General features: G+C 69.2%; 1 protein-coding gene across 1 annotated transcript; it reads left to right on the forward strand.

Moving 5' to 3' along the window:
• The first annotated feature begins 3,116 nt into the window (after positions 1-3,116).
• BCL3 (BCL3 transcription coactivator) lies at positions 3,117-16,997 on the forward strand. The gene is made up of 9 exons (XM_075916219.2): positions 3,117-5,079; positions 5,225-5,393; positions 6,444-6,552; positions 10,713-10,914; positions 11,060-11,148; positions 13,169-13,246; positions 13,356-13,523; positions 15,268-15,388; positions 15,837-16,997. Exons 1-9 carry the CDS (start codon positions 4,716-4,718, stop codon positions 16,292-16,294), a joined length of 1,758 nt encoding a protein of 585 aa, XP_075772334.2. The 5' UTR covers positions 3,117-4,715; the 3' UTR covers positions 16,295-16,997.
• Positions 16,998-17,403: the final 406 nt, after the last annotated feature.

The following is a 17,403-nucleotide window of genomic DNA, read 5'->3' on the forward strand; positions in this document are numbered from 1 at the left end:
GGGAAGCAGCAGGGGGCGGGCGGGGCGATGGGGGGCTCGCTGGGGAGCACAGGGGGCGGGCGGGGCGATGGGGGGCTCGCTGGGAAGCAGCAGGGGGCGGGCGGGGGGGGCGATGGGGGGGGGGGCTCGCTGGGGAGCAGCAGGGGGCGGGCGGGGCGATGGGGGGCTCGCTGGGAAGCAGCAGGGGGCGGGCGGGGGGGGGGGGGGGCGGGCGGGGCGATGGGGGGCTCGCTGGGAAGCAGCAGGGGGCGGGCGGGGCGATGGGGGGGCTCGCTGGGGAGCAGCAGGGGGCGGGCGGGGCGATGGGGGGGCTCGCTGGGGAGCAGCAGGGGGCGGGCGGGGCGATGGGGGGCTCGCTGGGAAGCAGCAGGGGGCAGGGGGGCGGGGCGATGGGGGGGCTCGCTGGGGAGCAGCAGGGGGCGGGCGGGGCGATGGGGGGCTCGCTGGGGAGCAGCAGGGGACGGGCGGGGCGATGGGGGGCTCGCTGGGGAGCAGCAGGGGACGGGCGGGGCGATGGGGGGCTCGCTGGGGAGCAGCAGGGGGCGGGCGGGGCGATGGGGGGGCGATGGGGGGCAGCAGGGGGCGGCCGGGGCGATGGGGGGCTCGCTGGGGAGCAGCAGGGGAACGGGCGGGGCGATGGGGGGCTCGCTGGGGAGCAGCAGGGGACGGGCGGGGCGATGGGGGGCTCGCTGGGGAGCAGCAGGGGGCGGGCGGGGCGATGGGGGGGCGATGGGGGGCAGCAGGGGGCGGCCGGGGCGATGGGGGGCTCGCTGGAAGGAGCAGGGGACGGGCGGGGCGATGGGGGGCTCGCTGGGGAGCAGCAGGGGGCGGGCGGAGCGATGGGGGGCTCGCTGGAAGGAGCTGGGGGGGACGGGCGGGGCGATGGGGGAATCGCTGGGGAGCAGCAGGGGGCGGGCGGGGCGATGGGGGGGCGATGGGGGGCAGCAGGGGGCGGGCGGGGCGATGGGGGGGCTCGCTGGGGAACAGCAGGGGGCGGGCGGGGCGATGGGGGGGGGGGGCTCGAGCCGCACATCAGCGCGGAATCGCAGAGCGAGTGGCTGAAGGGAAGAGCCTCTTCCCCCGCCCTCCCGGCCGCTCCGCAGCGCCCCCTGCCGACTCTAGGAAGTAGTTAGGCTCAAGGTCCTTGCAGCGCAGCACTGGAAAGGGGAGCAGGGTCACTGGAAAGGGGAGCAGGGTCACTGCAGGGGAGCGGTGGAGAGGGGTTTGGGTCACTGCAGGGGAGCAGTGGAGAGGGGAGCAGGGTCACTGCAGGGGAGCAGTGGAGAGGGGTTTGGGTCACTGCAGGGGAGCAGTGGAGAGGGGAGCAGGGTCACTGCAGGGGAGCAGTGGAGAGGGGTTTGGGTCACTGTAGGGGAGCAGAGGCCCCTCTGGCACGCCCCGCCCCCATGCTTTCTGCCCCTCCGCCCCTCAGACACCGCAACCTGCCTCCCTCCCCACAGGAGCCCTCCTCTGTCCGGGGCGGGGTGTCTGGCTGCGGCTCGCGCCATCGCCCCCTGCCGGCTGCCACCGAAGCCCGGCCCTGCCCAGGACAAAGGCGCGTTTCCACAGTTCACCACCAGGTGTCCCCACTGCTCCAGGAGAACCCGCCTTTGGCGCGGGGTTGGTGCGACCCGGCTCCTGCGGTCCAGGCCTGGCTCCGGGAGGGCAGTGGGGTAGGCGGGTTAGAGCAGCGGTCGGGAGCCAGGGCTCCCGGGTTCACCCCCAGCTCGGGGGGGCGGGACTAGCACGCTTCTACACAAGGGGTATTCTCCATCCTGGGGCCCTGGTCACCTGCACACTGGTCTGCTCACTAGTGATCTTTGCACGCTTGCAGGAGACTGACATTTCCACTACCTGGGCCTTGCACACGCCCCCACCGTGCAGTTGCACCCTCTTGGGCTCTGTGGCAAGCTCCCATCCTCTCCGGGTCACTCCTGGCTTCACCTGTCCCCCCTTTCCCCGCCCAGTGGGGAATGCAGGAGAAGAGTCGGGGACTTTCCAACCCCAGAGCTTCTGGGAAACCGGAGCCTGCTTCCAGGGCGGAGAAGGGGGGCTGGGGGCTGCGTGGACAAAGGAAGCAGGGCAGAGGCACAGACAGTGGAAAGGTTGGTGCCTGGGTTGTGTCCCTCTGGGCAGGAGGCTGCGGGCAGCCACACAGCTCCTGCCCCATCCCAGGAAATGCGGGCAGCCCCCTTCCTCCCCCCCCCCCACTCACCTGCACCTGAAACAGGGATCTGGCTGGGGGAGGGGATGCAGGGCAGGAGTCACTGCTGGGGGAGCAGGAGGGGTGGGGGTCACTGCCAGGGGAAGGGGGTCACTGCCGGGGGAGCAGGAAGGGTGGGGGTCACTGCCAGGGAAAGGGGGTCACTGCCGGGGGAGCAGGAGCAGGAAGGGTGGGGGTCACTGCCAGGGAAGCAGGAAGGGTGGGGGTCACTGCAGGAGGTGGGGGTCACTGCCGGGGGAGATGGGGAGCAGGAGGGGGGTCACTGCCGGGGGACATGGGGAGCAGGGAGGGGTGGGGGTCACTGCCGGGGGAGATGGGGAGCAGGAGGGGTGGGGGTCACTGTCGGGGGAGCAGGAGGGGTGGGGGTCACTGTCGGGGGAGATGGGGAGCAGGAGGGGTGGGGGTCACTACCGGGGGAGATGGGGAGTAGGAGGGGTGGGGGTCACTACCGGGGGAGATGGGGAGCAGGAGGGGTGGGGGTCACTACCGGGGGAGATGGGGAGTAGGAGGGGTGGGGGTCACTACCGGGGGAGATGGGGAGCAGGAGGGGGGGTCACTGCCGGGGGAGATGGGGAGCAGGAGGGGTGGGGGTCACTGCCGGGGGAGATGGGGAGCAGGAGGGGTGGGGGTCACTACCGGGGGAGATGGGGAGCAGGAGGGGTGGGGGTCACTGCCGGGGGAGATGGGGAGTAGGAGGGGGGGGGGTCACTGCCGGGGGAGATGGGGAGCAGGAGGGGTGGGGGTCACTGCCGGGGGAGATGGGGAGCAGGAGGGGGGGTCACTGCCGGGGGAGATGGGGAGCAGGAGGGGTGGGGGTCACTGCCGGGGGAGATGGGGAGCAGGAGGGGGGGTCACTGCCGGGGGAGATGGGGAGCAGGGTCGCTGAGTCCCGTCCCCCCCCGCTGTCCCCGGCGCTATGGGGCCAGGGGGCAGGCTCGGAGAAGAGACTGAACGCTGCCCCCCCTGGGCCTGGCTGGGCCCTCTGGGGAGACCGGGTGAGGGATGGTCACGGGGGGGCTTCGGGGACTCAGACCTGCCCGCTCTGCCCCCCCCCCCCGGCTCCCGGCACTGCTGACTCCCCCAGCCCCTCCCCCCAAGCAACAACCGCGGGCCTGGGTCTGGGCCAGGCGGCGGAGCCAGGGAGTCTCTCCGTGCGGGGGGGGCGAGGAGTTAACCCCCCCGCCGAGCCCGGGGCGTTCCCTCCCCCCCCCTGCGGGCCGTTTCCGGTGGGGGAGAGTCCGGGAAAGCAGGGCCAGGGCGCCGGGGCTCCCCTCTGCCGGGGCGGGGCCGGGCCGTAACTCCCCGCCCCTGCCCGGGGGGAGGGGGCTGAAAGTCCCTGAGTTCAGCTGAGCGGCGGGGGAAGTCCCGGCGGCCAGTCCTCTGCCGCCGCCTCCCCGGCCTTAGACGGGGGCTGCGGGCAGCCGGGCCGCCCCCTCTCCGGCTCAGGATGCGGCTGCAAACGGACGGAGCCGGGCTCGCTTGGTGACCCTCCCCCCCCGGGAAAGGACCCAGGAGCCCGAGCGTGTGACCCCCCGGGGAAAGGACCCAGGAGCCCGAGCGTGTGACCCCCCCGGGGAAAGGACCCAGGAGCCCGAGCGTGTGACCCCCCCGGAGGAAAGGACCCAGGAGCCCGAGCGTGTGACCCCCCCGGGGAAAGGACCCAGGAGCCCGAGCGTGTGACCCCCCCGGGGAAAGGACCGAGGAGCCCGAGCGTGTGACCCCCCCCGGGGAAAGGACCGAGGAGCCCGAGCGTGTGACCCCCCCCGGGGGAAAGGACTCAGGAGCCGGAGTGTGTGACCCCCCCCGGGGGAAAGGACTCAGGAGCCCGAGCGTGTGACCCCCCCCGGAGGAAAGGACTCAGGAGCCGGAGTGTGTGACCCCCCTGGGGGGCAAAGGACCCAGGAGCCCCGAACTTGTGACCCCCCCGGGGAAAGGACCCAGGACCCCGAGCGTGTGACCCCCCCCCGGGGAAAGGACCCAGGAGCCGGAGTGTGTGACACCCCCCCTCCGGGGGGCAAAAGACCCAGGAGCCCGAGCGTGTGACCCCCCGGGGGAAAGGACTCAGGAGCCGGAGTGTGTGACCCCCCCCCGGAGGAAAGGACTCAGGAGCCGGAGTGTGTGACCCCCCTGGGGGGCAAAGGACCCAGGAGCCCCGAACTTGTGACCCCCTCCGGGGAAAGGACCCAGGAGCCCCGAACTTGTGACCCCCCCGGGGAAAGGACCCAGGACCCCGAGCGTGTGACCCCCCCCCCGGGGAAAGGACCCAGGAGCCGGAGTGTGTGACACCCCCCCTCCGGGGGGCAAAAGACCCAGGAGCCCGAGCGTGTGACCCCCCCCCCCCGGGGAAAGGACCCAGGAGCCGGAGTGTGTGACCCCCCGGGGGACAAAGGACCCAGGCCCCTGAGCGTGTGACCCCCCCCCGGGAAAGGACTCAGGAGCCCGAGCGTGTGACCCCCCGGCGGGGGGGGCAGAGGACCCAGGAGCCCGAGGCATGGCGGAGGAGCTGCCGGTGGATCTGAGGACGTGGCGGAAGGGGGACGCCCCCGGGTGCCAGGGAAGCGGGGTACCCCGTCTCGGAGGCCCCGCGTCCCCTGCGACAAGGACGCCTCCTCCCCGCCCCGGGGCGCCGAGCCCGGGCCCCCCCGACGAGTGGGGCAGGAAAGCGGAGACCTCGCTGCCCCTGCGCAAACGCCGCTACGCGGTGCGGGGCCCGGGCGGGGAGCGACAGGGGCCCCCAGCCGGCAAGGTGCCCAAGACGGAGAGCGACGGGGGGCAGCGCCCCCCCTTTTGCAACGGCTACTGCCCCCCCTTCGTGGCCGTGGGCTACCCCCGCCTGCCAGCTGCCTACTACCCAGGTGGGTGCGCCCAGCCCGCGCCCCCCAAGACTGGACCCGGGGCGCCCCCGGCCTCCTGGGTCCCCCGCGACGGGCCTCGGAGGGGGAGGGGAGCCCGGGAGCTGCGGGCCCCTCCTCACTGACCCCTCCACTTCCCTTTCGGCAGGTCTGGCCGGACCCTTCCTGGTCCCGGAGCGCGCCCCCTTCTTCCACCCCGCGCCCCCGCCCCCCCTGCTGGGGCTCCCCGCCGCCCCCTACCCCCTGCTCTGCCCCCTGCAGACCCAGCTGGCGGCGGACATCGCGACGGCCACCAAGCAGGACGAGGATGGAGACACGTAAGTGGGGGGGGGGGGGTTAAATCGCCCGGGGCCCCAGCGCGGACCCCGCCGGCGACAGCGACCGCGAACCGGCTGCCAGGGGGAATCCCCGGCCCCGACCCAGCTGTGGAGCCCCCTGACCCCGCCCCTCGGTGACGTTTTCTTCCTGCGTCATCGTCTCAAGGCTCAAACTTCTTACTGGAAGGGGAGGGACGCGGATTTCCGGCCCGGCTGGGCACTGCTGAGGGAAGTTCGCAGCACTGGGGTCCCAGCTGGGCAGCGACAGGGCGCTGTTGTGGGGGAGGTTTGCAGCAGCGGGGTGCTGGCGAGGGCACTGTCACAGGGAAGCTCCCAGCCCGGAGCTGCCAGTGGATATGGAGAGCAGCCATTGGAGGCAGGAAGTGGGGGTCAGCTGGTGGCCAGGGGCTCTTACTGGAAGCCCCAAATGGAGGGCACCGGCCCCTCCCCCGCCTTGCTGATGAGAGATTGACTTTTCGCTTAACTTGGCTGCTGGAGCCATTCTCTGAAATGCCCTGCACGCTGGGGGGCAGCAAAGGGGCTGGGGCTGAGGGGCAGTAGAGCCAGGGAAGAAGGTGGGGAGCTGGGGTGACAGGCTGCTGGGGAGCAGGGCATGAGAGGGAGGGGAGAGCTGGATGGCCAATTTCTGGGCCTTGGGGGTGGGGAAGATGTGGGGGCTCAGGGCCATTGGGGGTGGGGAGGGCCCCTTGCTAACACTGCAGAGCTTATTCTAAGCAGCGCCAGCAGGGCAGGCTGGGGATTCAGTGACATTGTCACGCCTGCTGTTCTAGCTGGCACCTGCCCAGGGCTTCATCGGCTGCTCTCGAGGGCCCAGTGGGGAGGGGGGGGTCAGTGACACTGTTGCCCCTGCTCTTCTCGCCAGCACCTGCCTGGTGAATTACTGTGGCTGGAGGAGGTGGGAGGAACTTTCTGGGGAGCAGGGGGCCCTGAGGATGCTAGAGCTGGCAGAGACCTCAGCAGGTCAAGTCCAGGCCCTGCCCAAGGCAGGCCCAGTCTCAGTGACGGTCTCTCCCTCCCCTCTGCCTGCAGGGCTCTGCACATCGCTGTGGCCCAGGGAAACCTGCCAGTCGCCCAGCGCTTGGTCGGCCTCTTCCTCCAGGGCCAGCGGGACCTGGATGTCTACAACAACCTGCGGCAGGTGGGGTGCGATGCGCCTGGTGGGCGGGGGCGGGGCTGTCATGTGGCACCAGGCTGATGGGAGGGGCAGCCCGGGCAGAGGTTCCCAGAACCCACGTGCCCAGCCCCGCCCAGCCCCAGCACAGACGGGACTTTCCCCAACAACTTCCTCCCCCGTTGCCTGGGAGATGCCCCAGGGTCAGAGTCTGAGTCACGGGGCGGGAGGAGGCTGGGATAGAGACAAGGACAAAGGAGCACGGGGAGGTACCTGCTTGCAGGTCACGCTGCAGTGACCAGGCCAAACCCTGCGGCACCCTCCTCTCCAGCTCCCTGCCACACCGAGATTGCCGGGGCACCTGAGCGTGGTGCATTGCACGCTTACCGTGCACGGCTGTGACACTGCGACATGCACCCAGACACGCTCCCACTGTGCAGTGTGTGCTCCAGAGCACCGGGGCGTGCTCCATTGCACGCTTACCGTGCACGGCTGTGACACTGCGACACGCACCCAGACACGCTCCCACCGTGCAGTGTGTGCTCCAGAGCACCGGGACGTGCTCCATTGCACGCTTACCGTGCACGGCTGTGACACTGCGACATGCACCCAGACACGCTCCCACTGTGCAGTGTGTGCTCCAGAGCACCGGGGCGTGCTCCATTGCACGCTTACCGTGCACGGCTGTGACACTGCGACATGCACCCAGGCATGCTCCCACCGTGCAGTGTGTGCTCCAGAGCACCGGGGCGTGCTCCATTGCACGCTTACCGTGCACGGCTGTGACACTGCGACACGCACCCAGACACGCTCCCACCGTGCAGTGTGTGCTCCAGAGCACCGGGGCGTGCTCCATTGCACGCTTACCGTGCACGGCTGTGACACTGTGACACGCACCCAGACACGCTCCCACCGTGCAGTGTGTGCTCCAGAGCACCGGGGCGTGCTCCATTGCACGCTTACCGTGCACGGCTGTGACACTGCGACACGCACCCAGACACGCTCCCATCCTGCAGGGCATGCTCCATTGCACGCTTACCGTGCACGGCTGTGACACTGCGACACGCACCCAGACACACTCCCACCGTGCAGTGTGTGCTCCAGAGCACCGGGGCGTGCTCCATTGCACGCTTACCGTGCACGGCTGTGACACTGCGACACGCACCCAGACACGCTCCCACCGTGCAGTGTGTGCTCCAGAGCACCGGGGCGTGCTCCATTGCACGCTTACCGTGCACGGCTGTGACACTGCGACACGCACCCAGACACGCTCCCATCCTGCAGTGTGTGCTCCAGAGCACCGGGGCATGCTCCATTGCACGCTTACCATGCACGGCTGTGACACTGCGACATGCACCCAGGCATGCTCCCACCGTGCAGTGTGTGCTCCAGAGCACCGGGGCGTGCTCCATTGCACGCTTACCGTGCACGGCTGTGACACTGCGACACGCACCCAGACATGCTCCCATCCTGCAGTGTGTGCTCCAGAGCACTGGGGCATGCTCCATTGCATGCTTACCGTGCACGGCTGTGACACTGCGACACGCACCCAGACACGCTCCCACCGTGCAGTGTGTGCTCCAGAGCACTGGGGCGTGCTCCATTGCACGCTTACCGTGCACGGCTGTGACACTGCGACACGCACCCAGGCATGCTCCCACCGTGCAGTGTGTGCTCCAGAGCACCGGGGCGTGCTCCATTGCACGCTTACTGTGCACGGCTGTGACACTGCGACACGCACCCAGACACGCTCCCATCCTGCAGTGTGTGCTCCAGAGCACCGGGGCGTGCTCCATTGCACGCTTACCGTGCACGGCTGTGACACTGCGACACGCACCCAGACACGCTCCCATCCTGCAGTGTGTGCTCCAGAGCACTGGGGCATGCTCCATTGCACGCTTACCGTGCACGGCTGTGACACTGCGACACGCACCCAGACACGCTCCCACCGTGCAGTGTGTGCTCCAGAGCACCGGGGCGTGCTCCATTGCACGCTTACCGTGCACGGCTGTGACACTGCGACACGCACCCAGACACGCTCCCATCCTGCAGTGTGTGCTCCAGAGCACCGGGGCATGCTCCATTGCACGCTTACCATGCACGGCTGTGACACTGCGACATGCACCCAGGCATGCTCCCACCGTGCAGTGTGTGCTCCAGAGCACCGGGGCGTGCTCCATTGCACGCTTACCGTGCACGGCTGTGACACTGCGACACGCACCCAGACATGCTCCCATCCTGCAGTGTGTGCTCCAGAGCACTGGGGCATGCTCCATTGCATGCTTACCGTGCACGGCTGTGACACTGCGACACGCACCCAGACACGCTCCCACCGTGCAGTGTGTGCTCCAGAGCACTGGGGCGTGCTCCATTGCACGCTTACCGTGCACGGCTGTGACACTGCGACACGCACCCAGGCATGCTCCCACCGTGCAGTGTGTGCTCCAGAGCACCGGGGCGTGCTCCATTGCACGCTTACTGTGCACGGCTGTGACACTGCGACACGCACCCAGACACGCTCCCATCCTGCAGTGTGTGCTCCAGAGCACCGGGGCGTGCTCCATTGCACGCTTACCGTGCACGGCTGTGACACTGCGACACGCACCCAGACACGCTCCCATCCTGCAGTGTGTGCTCCAGAGCACTGGGGCATGCTCCATTGCACGCTTACCGTGTACGGCTGTGACACTGCGACACGCACCCAGACACGCTCCCACCGTGCAGTGTGTGCTCCAGAGCACTGGGGCATGCTCCATTGCACGCTTACTGTGCACGGCTGTGACACTGCGACACGCTCCCAGACACGCTCCCACCATGCAGTGTGTGCTCCAGAGCACTGGGGCATGCTCCATTGCACGCTTACCGTGCACGGCTGTGACACTGCGACACGCACCCAGACACGCTCCCATCCTGCAATGTGTGCTCCAGAGCACCGGGGCGTGCTCCATTGCACGCTTACCGTGCACGGCTGTGACACTGCGACGCACCCAGGCATGCTCCCACCGTGCAGTGTGTGCTCCAGAGCACTGGGACATGCTCCATTGCACGCTTACCATGCACGGCTGTGACACTGCGACGCACCCAGACACGCTCCCACTATGCAGTGTGTGCTCCAGAGCACCGGGGCGTGCTCCATTGCACGCTTACCGTGCACGGCTGTGACACTGCGACACGCACCCAGACACGCTCCCATCCTGCAGTGTGTGCTCCAGAGCACCGGGGCATGCTCCATTGCACGCTTACCATGCACGGCTGTGACACTGCGACACGCACCCAGACACGCTCCCATCCTGCAGTGTGTGCTCCAGAGCACCGGGGCATGCTCCATTGCACGCTTACTGTGCACGGCTGTGACACTGCGACACACACAGGCACGCTCCCATCCTGCAGCGTGTGCTCCAGGGCACGCTGCATTGCACGCTTACTGTGCACGGCTGTGACACTGCGACACACACAGGCACGCTCCCATCCTGCAGCGTGTGGTCCAGGGCACGCTGCATTGCACGCTTACTGTGCACGGCTGTGACACTGCGACACACACAGGCACGCTCCCATCCTGCAGCGTGTGCTCCAGGGCACGCTGCATTGCACGCTTACTGTGCACGGCTGTGACACTGCGACACACACAGGCACGCTCCCATCCTGCAGCGTGTGCTCCAGAGTACCAGGGCACGCTGTACAGCACACGCCCCTTGCAATACCACACTCCCTGGTCTCTCTCACTCGCTGAGGTGCATACACCTGCTCTCACAGACACTGGCTGATTGGACACACACAGTCCTTCTTCCCCCTGCTCCCTCCGCTCTGCTGGTGCCCCTCACTCCTTCCCCCCAGCTCTGCTTGGGTGTCAGGGGGTCTCTCTGCTAGGGGTGGCCTCCCTGTGCCCCATTTCCCGTAAAGCAGCTCCAGCCCCTTCTGAGAAGCGCCTGCGTCAAGGCGGCCGGTGCTGGGGGTTGTGGTTAGCGCTGTCGGGACGGGGCAGCTTCCTCTGGTTACAGGGTGTGCACCAGCCAAGCAGCTTGCGTGTCTTAGTGCTGTGAGCTTCCCCATGGCGGTGCCTTGCCTGTGCTCCCTGCTTGGAAAGCCCCTGGCACCACCAGCTTCCCTTGGACAGTGGCTGGGACCCCTGCCAGCGCTGCGCACTTCCCTGCAGCAGTGCCTTGTGCTGATGGCTCTCTTGCCCTCAGACGCCCTTGCACCTGGCGGTAATCACCACCCAACCGGCCCTGGTGAAGCTGCTGCTCTCGCACGGGGCTTCCCCGATGGCGCTGGACCGGCACGGCCAGACCTCGGTGCACCTGGCCTGCGAGCATGGCAGCCCCCGGTGCTTGCGTGAGCTGCTGGAGGGGGGCAGCGACCGGCCCGATCTGGAGGCCCGGAACTACGAGGGTGAGTGGCGGTGGGCGGCAGGTGGGGGGGGCAGAGGGGGTGAGGGAGGAGGAGGGTGGTTGCAAAGAATTTTGAACACGGACACCCTGGAGAAGCCCAGGCCCTTCCCCACACCTGGCTCACCCCTCCCCCTTTCTGCCTCCAGGTCTCACCCCCCTGCACGTGGCGGTGGCCACCTCGAACCCCGACACGCTGCTGCTACTGCTGGAGCATGGCGCCGACATCGACGCTGTGGTGGGTATGGGGGCCCCCCAAAGGACTGCATGGGGGCTGGGTCCACCCTGCCCCACACAGGGGTGCTGGGTTCAGTGGGCAGGCCAGCCTCTCCGCCCCCCATGCATGGGGGCTGGGTCCACCCTGCCCCACACAGGGGTGCTGGGTTCAGTGGCAGGCCAGCCTCTCCGCCCCCCCGTGCATGGGGGCTGGGTCCACCCTGCCCCACACAGGGGTGCTGGGTTCAGTGGCAGGCCAGCCTCTCCGCCCCCCATGCATGGGGGCTGGGTCCACCCTGCCCCACACAGGGGTGCTGGGTTCAGTGGCAGGCCAGCCTCTCTGCCCCCCCCATGCATGGGGGCTGGGTGCACCCTGCCCCACACAGGGGTGCTGGGTTCAGTGGCAGGCCAGCCTCTCTGCCCCCCATGCATGGGGGCTGGGTCCACCCTGCCCCACACAGGGGTGCTGGGTTCAGTGGCAGGCCAGCCTCTCCGCCCCCCCGTGCATGGGGGCTGGGTCCACCCTGCCCCACACAGGGGTGCTGGGTTCAGTGGCAGGCCAGCCTCTCCGCCCCCCATGCATGGGGGCTGGGTCCACCCTGCCCCACACAGGGGTGCTGGGTTCAGTGGCAGGCCAGCCTCTCTGCCCCCCCCCATGCATGGGGGCTGGGTCCACCCTGCCCCACACAGGGGTGCTGGGTTCAGTGGCAGGCCAGCCTCTCTGCCCCCCATGCATGGGGGCTGGGTCCACCCTGCCCCACACAGGGGTGCTGGGTTCAGTGGCAGGCCAGCCTCTCCGCCCCCCCGTGCATGGGGGCTGGGTCCACCCTGCCCCACACAGGGGTGCTGGGTTCAGTGGCAGGCCAGCCTCTCCGCCCCCCATGCATGGGGGCTGGGTCCACCCTGCCCCACACAGGGGTGCTGGGTTCAGTGGCAGGCCAGCCTCTCTGCCCCCCCCCATGCATGGGGGCTGGGTCCACCCTGCCCCACACAGGGGTGCTGGGTTCAGTGGCAGGCCAGCCTCTCTGCCCCCCATGCATGGGGGCTGGGTCCACCCTGCCCCACACAGGGGTGCTGGGTTCAGTGGCAGGCCAGCCTCTCTGCCCCCCATGCATGGGGGCTGGGTCCACCCTGCCCCACACAGGGGTGCTGGGTTCAGTGGCAGGCCAGCCTCTCTGCCCCCCCCATGCATGGGGGCTGGGTCCACCCTGCCCCACACAGGGGTGCTGGGTTCAGTGGCAGGCCAGCCTCTCCGCCCCCCCGTGCATGGGGGCTGGGTCCACCCTGCCCCACACAGGGGTGCTGGGTTCAGTGGCAGGCCAGCCTCTCCCCCCCCCATGCATGGGGGCTGGGTCCACCCTGCCCCACACAGGGGTGCTGGGTTCAGTGGCAGGCCAGCCTCTCTGCCCCCCCCATGCATGGGGGCTGGGTGCACCCTGCCCCACACAGGGGTGCTGGGTTCAGTGGCAGGCCAGCCTCTCTGCCCCCCATGCATGGGGGCTGGGTCCACCCTGCCCCACACAGGGGTGCTGGGTTCAGTGGCAGGCCAGCCTCTCCGCCCCCCCGTGCATGGGGGCTGGGTCCACCCTGCCCCACACAGGGGTGCTGGGTTCAGTGGCAGGCCAGCCTCTCCGCCCCCCATGCATGGGGGCTGGGTCCACCCTGCCCCACACAGGGGTGCTGGGTTCAGTGGCAGGCCAGCCTCTCTGCCCCCCCCATGCATGGGGGCTGGGTCCACCCTGCCCCACACAGGGGTGCTGGGTTCAGTGGCAGGCCAGCCTCTCTGCCCCCCCCATGCATGGGGGCTGGGTCCACCCTGCCCCACACAGGGGTGCTGGGTTCAGTGGCAGGCCAGCCTCTCTGCCCCCCATGCATGGGGGCTGGGTCCACCCTGCCCCACACAGGGGTGCTGGGTTCAGTGGCAGGCCAGCCTCTCTGCCCCCCCCATGCATGGGGGCTGGGTTCAGTGAAGGGCCCCAACCCCTCCAGTTCCCATGGGGGGCTAGGTGCAGCGGGGGGCTGAGCCTGCTGTGCACCCACAGGACATCAAGAGCGGCCGCTCCCCCCTGCTGCACGCCGTGGAGAACAGCCGCCTGGACATGGTGGAGCTGCTCATACAGGTGGGGTCACCCCCTTGTCCCTCCCCAGCATGTCCCCTGCCCCGCCAGGCCCCGTGCTCTGAGGGGAGGGGCGCCCTGCCCCGTCTCACCCAGTCCTGTTCCCCGGCAGAGCGGGGCGAGTGTGAACGCGCAGTCGTACGCGGGGTGCACGGCGCTGCACGTGGCCAGCGGGCGGGGGCTGCTGGACGCCCTGCGGCTCCTGGTGCGCAACGGGGCCGACTGTGGCATCAAGAACTATCACAACGACACGGCGCTCATGGTGGCCAAGAACCGGCGGGTGAGAGGGGCCGGGGAGCAACAGGCGATGGGGGCGAGTAGGGTGGGGAGGGGCAGCAGTGGGAGATGGGGGGTGGGGAGGGGCGGGAAGGGGGCGAGTAGGTGACAGGGAGGGGCCGTGGCGGCGGGAGATGGGGGTGAGTAGGTGGAGGGGCAGGGAGGGGCCGTGGCAGGGGATGGGGGTGAGTAGGTGGAGGGGCGGGAAGGGTCAGTGGCGGGGGATGGGGGCGAGTAGGTGGCAGGGAGGGGCGGTGGCGGTGGGAGATGGGGGTGAGTAGGTGGAGGGGCGGTGGCGGCGGGAGATGGGGGTGAGTAGGTGGAGGGGCGGGAAGGGTCAGTGGCGGGGGATGGGGGCGAGTAGGTGGCAGGGAGGGGCGGTGGCGGTGGGAGATGGGGGTGAGTAGGTGGAGGGGCAGGGAGGGGCCGTGGCAGGGGATGGGGGCGAGTAGGTGGCAGGGAGGGACGGTGGCGGTGGGAGATGGGGGTGAGTAGGTGGAGGGGCAGGGAGGGGCCGTGGCAGGGGATGGGGGTGAGTAGGTGGCAGGGAGGGGCGGTGGCGGTGGGAGATGGGGGTGAGTAGGTGGAGCGGCAGGGAGGGGCCGTGGCGGGGGATGGGGGTGAGTAGGTGGCGGGGGAGGGAGGGAGGGAGGGACGGTGGCGGTGGGAGATGGGGGTGAGTAGGTGGAGGGGCGGGAAGGGTCAGTGGCGGGGGATGGGGGCGAGTAGGTGGCAGGGAGGGGCCGTGGCGGCGGGAGATGGGGGTGAGTAGGTGGAGGGGCAGGGAGGGGCCGTGGCAGGGGATGGGGGCGAGTAGGTGGCAGGGAGGGGCCATGGCGGCGGGAGATGGGGGTGAGTAGGTGGAGGGGCAGGGAGGGGCCGTGGCAGGGGATGGGGGCGAGTAGGTGGCAGGGAGGGGCCGTGGCGGCGGGAGATGGGGGTGAGTAGGTGGAGGGGCAGGGAGGGGCGGTGGCAGGGGATAGGGGGGCGAGCAGCGGGCTGGGGAGGGGTGGCGGTGGGGGGGGCCAGCGGCGGGGGATGGGGGGCTAGTAGGTGGCGGGGAGGGTCGGCGGGAGGGGTGGGGGAGGGTTGGCAGGGTGTTAGCAGGGGATGCACAAGTGTGATGAAAGGTCTGGAGAACATGAGCTGTGAGGGAAGACTGGAGGAATTGGGCTTGTTTAGTTTAGAAAAGAGAAGATTGAGGGGGACATGAGCCGTTTCCAGGTATCTAAAAGGGGGTCATAAGAAGAAGGGAGCAAACTTGTTCATCTTGGCCTCTGGGGACAGGACAAGCAGCAATGGGCTTAAACTGCAGCCAGGGAGGTTCAGGTTGGACATTAGGGAAAAGTTCCTGCCTGTCAGGGGGGTCAAACCCTGGGATAAGTTGCCCAGGGAGGCTGTGGAATCCCCGTCTCTGGGGATGTTCAGGAGCAGGTTGGATAAATGTCTCTCAGGCTGGTCTAGTCGGTGCTGGGCCCTGCCATGGGGGCCGGGGACTGGACTCGCTGGCTCTCGAGGTCCCTTCCAGGCCTAGTGCTCTATGGGTCTGTGATCTGCTGGGGCTTAAGGGGGAAGTTTGGGCTGAGCTATGGGGCAGAGTGGGGTCCCGGGCATGGGGGGAAGCAGGGAGGGGCCGGGGAGCAGCCATTCCTGCGAGGTGGGGTAGAGCAGCGACGGGCCTTGGAGTGGTTGTGGGGAGCAGGGGGTCACAGTGGGGCAGGGTAACACTCTCCCTCCTCCCTTTCTAGGTAATTGATATCCTGAGGGGAAAGGCCTCCCGGCCCCACCCGGCCTCCACCAGTAGCCGGGAAGGTGCCTCCCCGGCACCCAGCTCTGGCAGCTCCCCTGGCGCCTGCCCGACCCCCACTGGTGAGTGCCAGCGCCCCACTCTCCCCACGGCTCCTGAGGGGAGGGACGTTACGTTTCTATGAACGGGAATCTCCATCCATGAGTCAGGAAGGGGGGTCTCGCTGCCCCCACTGCGCCCCGTCCCCATTGCCCCGTGGGGGGGCCTGGCTTTCCAGCTAGCTCCCCCCAGCACCGGCTCCTGCCCCTCCCCTCCCCTCTGGCTGATAGAGGCGGGGGGGTGCGAGTCTCCACACGACTGTCTGGTCAGTGCAGGGGATCGCACTGTCCCCCGCCGAGGGCCCTGCGCCGTCGTCCTGCCCACCGGCCCTGGAGCCAGCCTGGCGGGAGACACGCGAGCCCCCTCACCCGTGCCGGGGGGGGCGAGATTTTCTGTGGGGTGTTTCCAGGCTCCCTGGGGGGTGGAGGCGGAGTCGAGCTGTTCCCTGATGTCCCCTTTGTTCCCCCCCAGGTTCTCCCCTTTGTGTCCCGAGCCCTCCCCGGACCCCCGGGCCCTGCAGAACTGCCCCCGCCAATCACAGGCCAGAAACTGCTCAGCCAGCCAATGGGGCGTCATCTGCCCCCTTCCCTGGGGTGAAGCTGGAGGGAAACGTGGCCCTGCCCACCCTGGGGCAGCCAATGGGCTCTGCGATTACCCCCAAGGCTTTTCCACCATTGGCCGGAAGCCTACTGGAGCCTGCCCTCCATGGGGCCATCTATCCAATTGCATCTCCCGCCCAGAACTCCTCAGCCAATCACCTCTCGATGCCTGTTGCCTGTCCCCCACCAACTGTCTCTCTGGCCCCCCCTCGGATTCCTGGGAGGGGCGCTGGACTGGACCAGCCACGGACTCGGCGTGGGACGGGGAGCCCGCCCCCTGGAGTGGTGGAGGGGCAGCTGCTTGGCAGCCAGGACGGTGGGGGCAGCTGACAGACGGAGCCCTGGGGGCTGCTGACCCCCAACCCCGGGCCCTGGGGAAATGTGGCCCTGGGCTGCCCATGGGGCGACAGGATTGGGTCTGGGGAGAGCTGCCCCTCCAGGCCCCCCTCTGTTCTCTAGAGACCCAGGGACCCTCCTGAGCAGCAGCAGCTGCCTGCGGGACCAAGGAGTCTGCGTGTCTCCATGTTTTTGGTGGGCCCCGGGCCCCCCACTGCCAGGACCAGCTGCCCCCTGCCTGTGGGCCCCGGCTTCTGGCTGCCTCCAGGGAGGGAGTCTCGTATGTTCCCGGGGGGCTGAGGGGCTGGCTAGCACCGTGCCCCACTCCCAGCCTGCCGTGCTGTGCGAGGGGGTTTGAGCATCCTCTCTCTGTCCTGCCTTCCCACCTGCAGCCAGCACTCGGTGGGCTGCCCACGTCACCCCCCCCCCCGCACCCTGGGGTGGTGCCACAGAACTTACTGCATTGACTGGATTTATGGGGACCTCCAAGCCCCCCCCTTCACGAGCATTAACCCTTTGGCTCCCAGGCTCCCCCTCTCTGCTCCTCTAGAAGCAGGTGGGGGGGGCCACCCAGCCTGCCCCCAGGTCAGTTGCTGCCAGTCAGATACTTGAATCTCCTGGGGGAGGGAGTTGTGGCTTGGGGGGTAACTTATGGGGGATCTTTTCTAAGCCTCTAATAAAATATTTTTGTACGTTTTGTGCCGGACTGAGACTGCTCTGCTGTGGGGCTGGGGGAGAGGAGGGGTGGGAGGGGCTGGGGGGAATTGGCCGGGCTGCCGCGCCCTCTGGCGGCCGAGGGCGACATTGCAGGCGGATTCCAGCCGCGCCCGGGGACAGGTGAGTTGCGGCCCCTGGAGTCACAGGTAGGTTCAGGCCCCGCCCCGCGAGCGTAACAGGGGAGGAGACACCGCAGCGGGCGGGGCCCCTCACTCCCGACCGGCAGCCGTCCCGGCCCAGCCCTATGCCCCCCCCAGCTCGGCCGGTGGTCCTCACTCCGAACCTGCAGCCCCCCCAGCGCGGCCGGTGCCCCTCACTCCTGCCCCCCCGCCTGCTGGTGCCCCGCCCCCCGGTGCCCCTCACTCCCGACCTGCAGCCCCTGCCCC

Source organism: Pelodiscus sinensis, chromosome 22, assembly GCF_052426305.1.
Source record: "Pelodiscus sinensis isolate ZL-2025 chromosome 22, ASM5242630v1, whole genome shotgun sequence".
Taxonomy (NCBI): domain Eukaryota; kingdom Metazoa; phylum Chordata; order Testudines; family Trionychidae; genus Pelodiscus; species Pelodiscus sinensis.

Excerpts from the sequence above, each read along its gene's own strand:
- BCL3 (XM_075916219.2), top strand. The coding sequence starts at position 4,716 with ATGGCGGAGGAGCTGCCGGTGGATCTGAGGACGTGGCGGAAGGGGGAC. Across the intron at positions 5,394-6,443 it reads CAGGACGAGGATGGAGACAC|GGCTCTGCACATCGCTGTGG; the intron begins GTAAGTGGGGGG and ends CTCTGCCTGCAG. Across the intron at positions 13,524-15,267 it reads TGGTGGCCAAGAACCGGCGG|GTAATTGATATCCTGAGGGG; the intron begins GTGAGAGGGGCC and ends CTCCCTTTCTAG.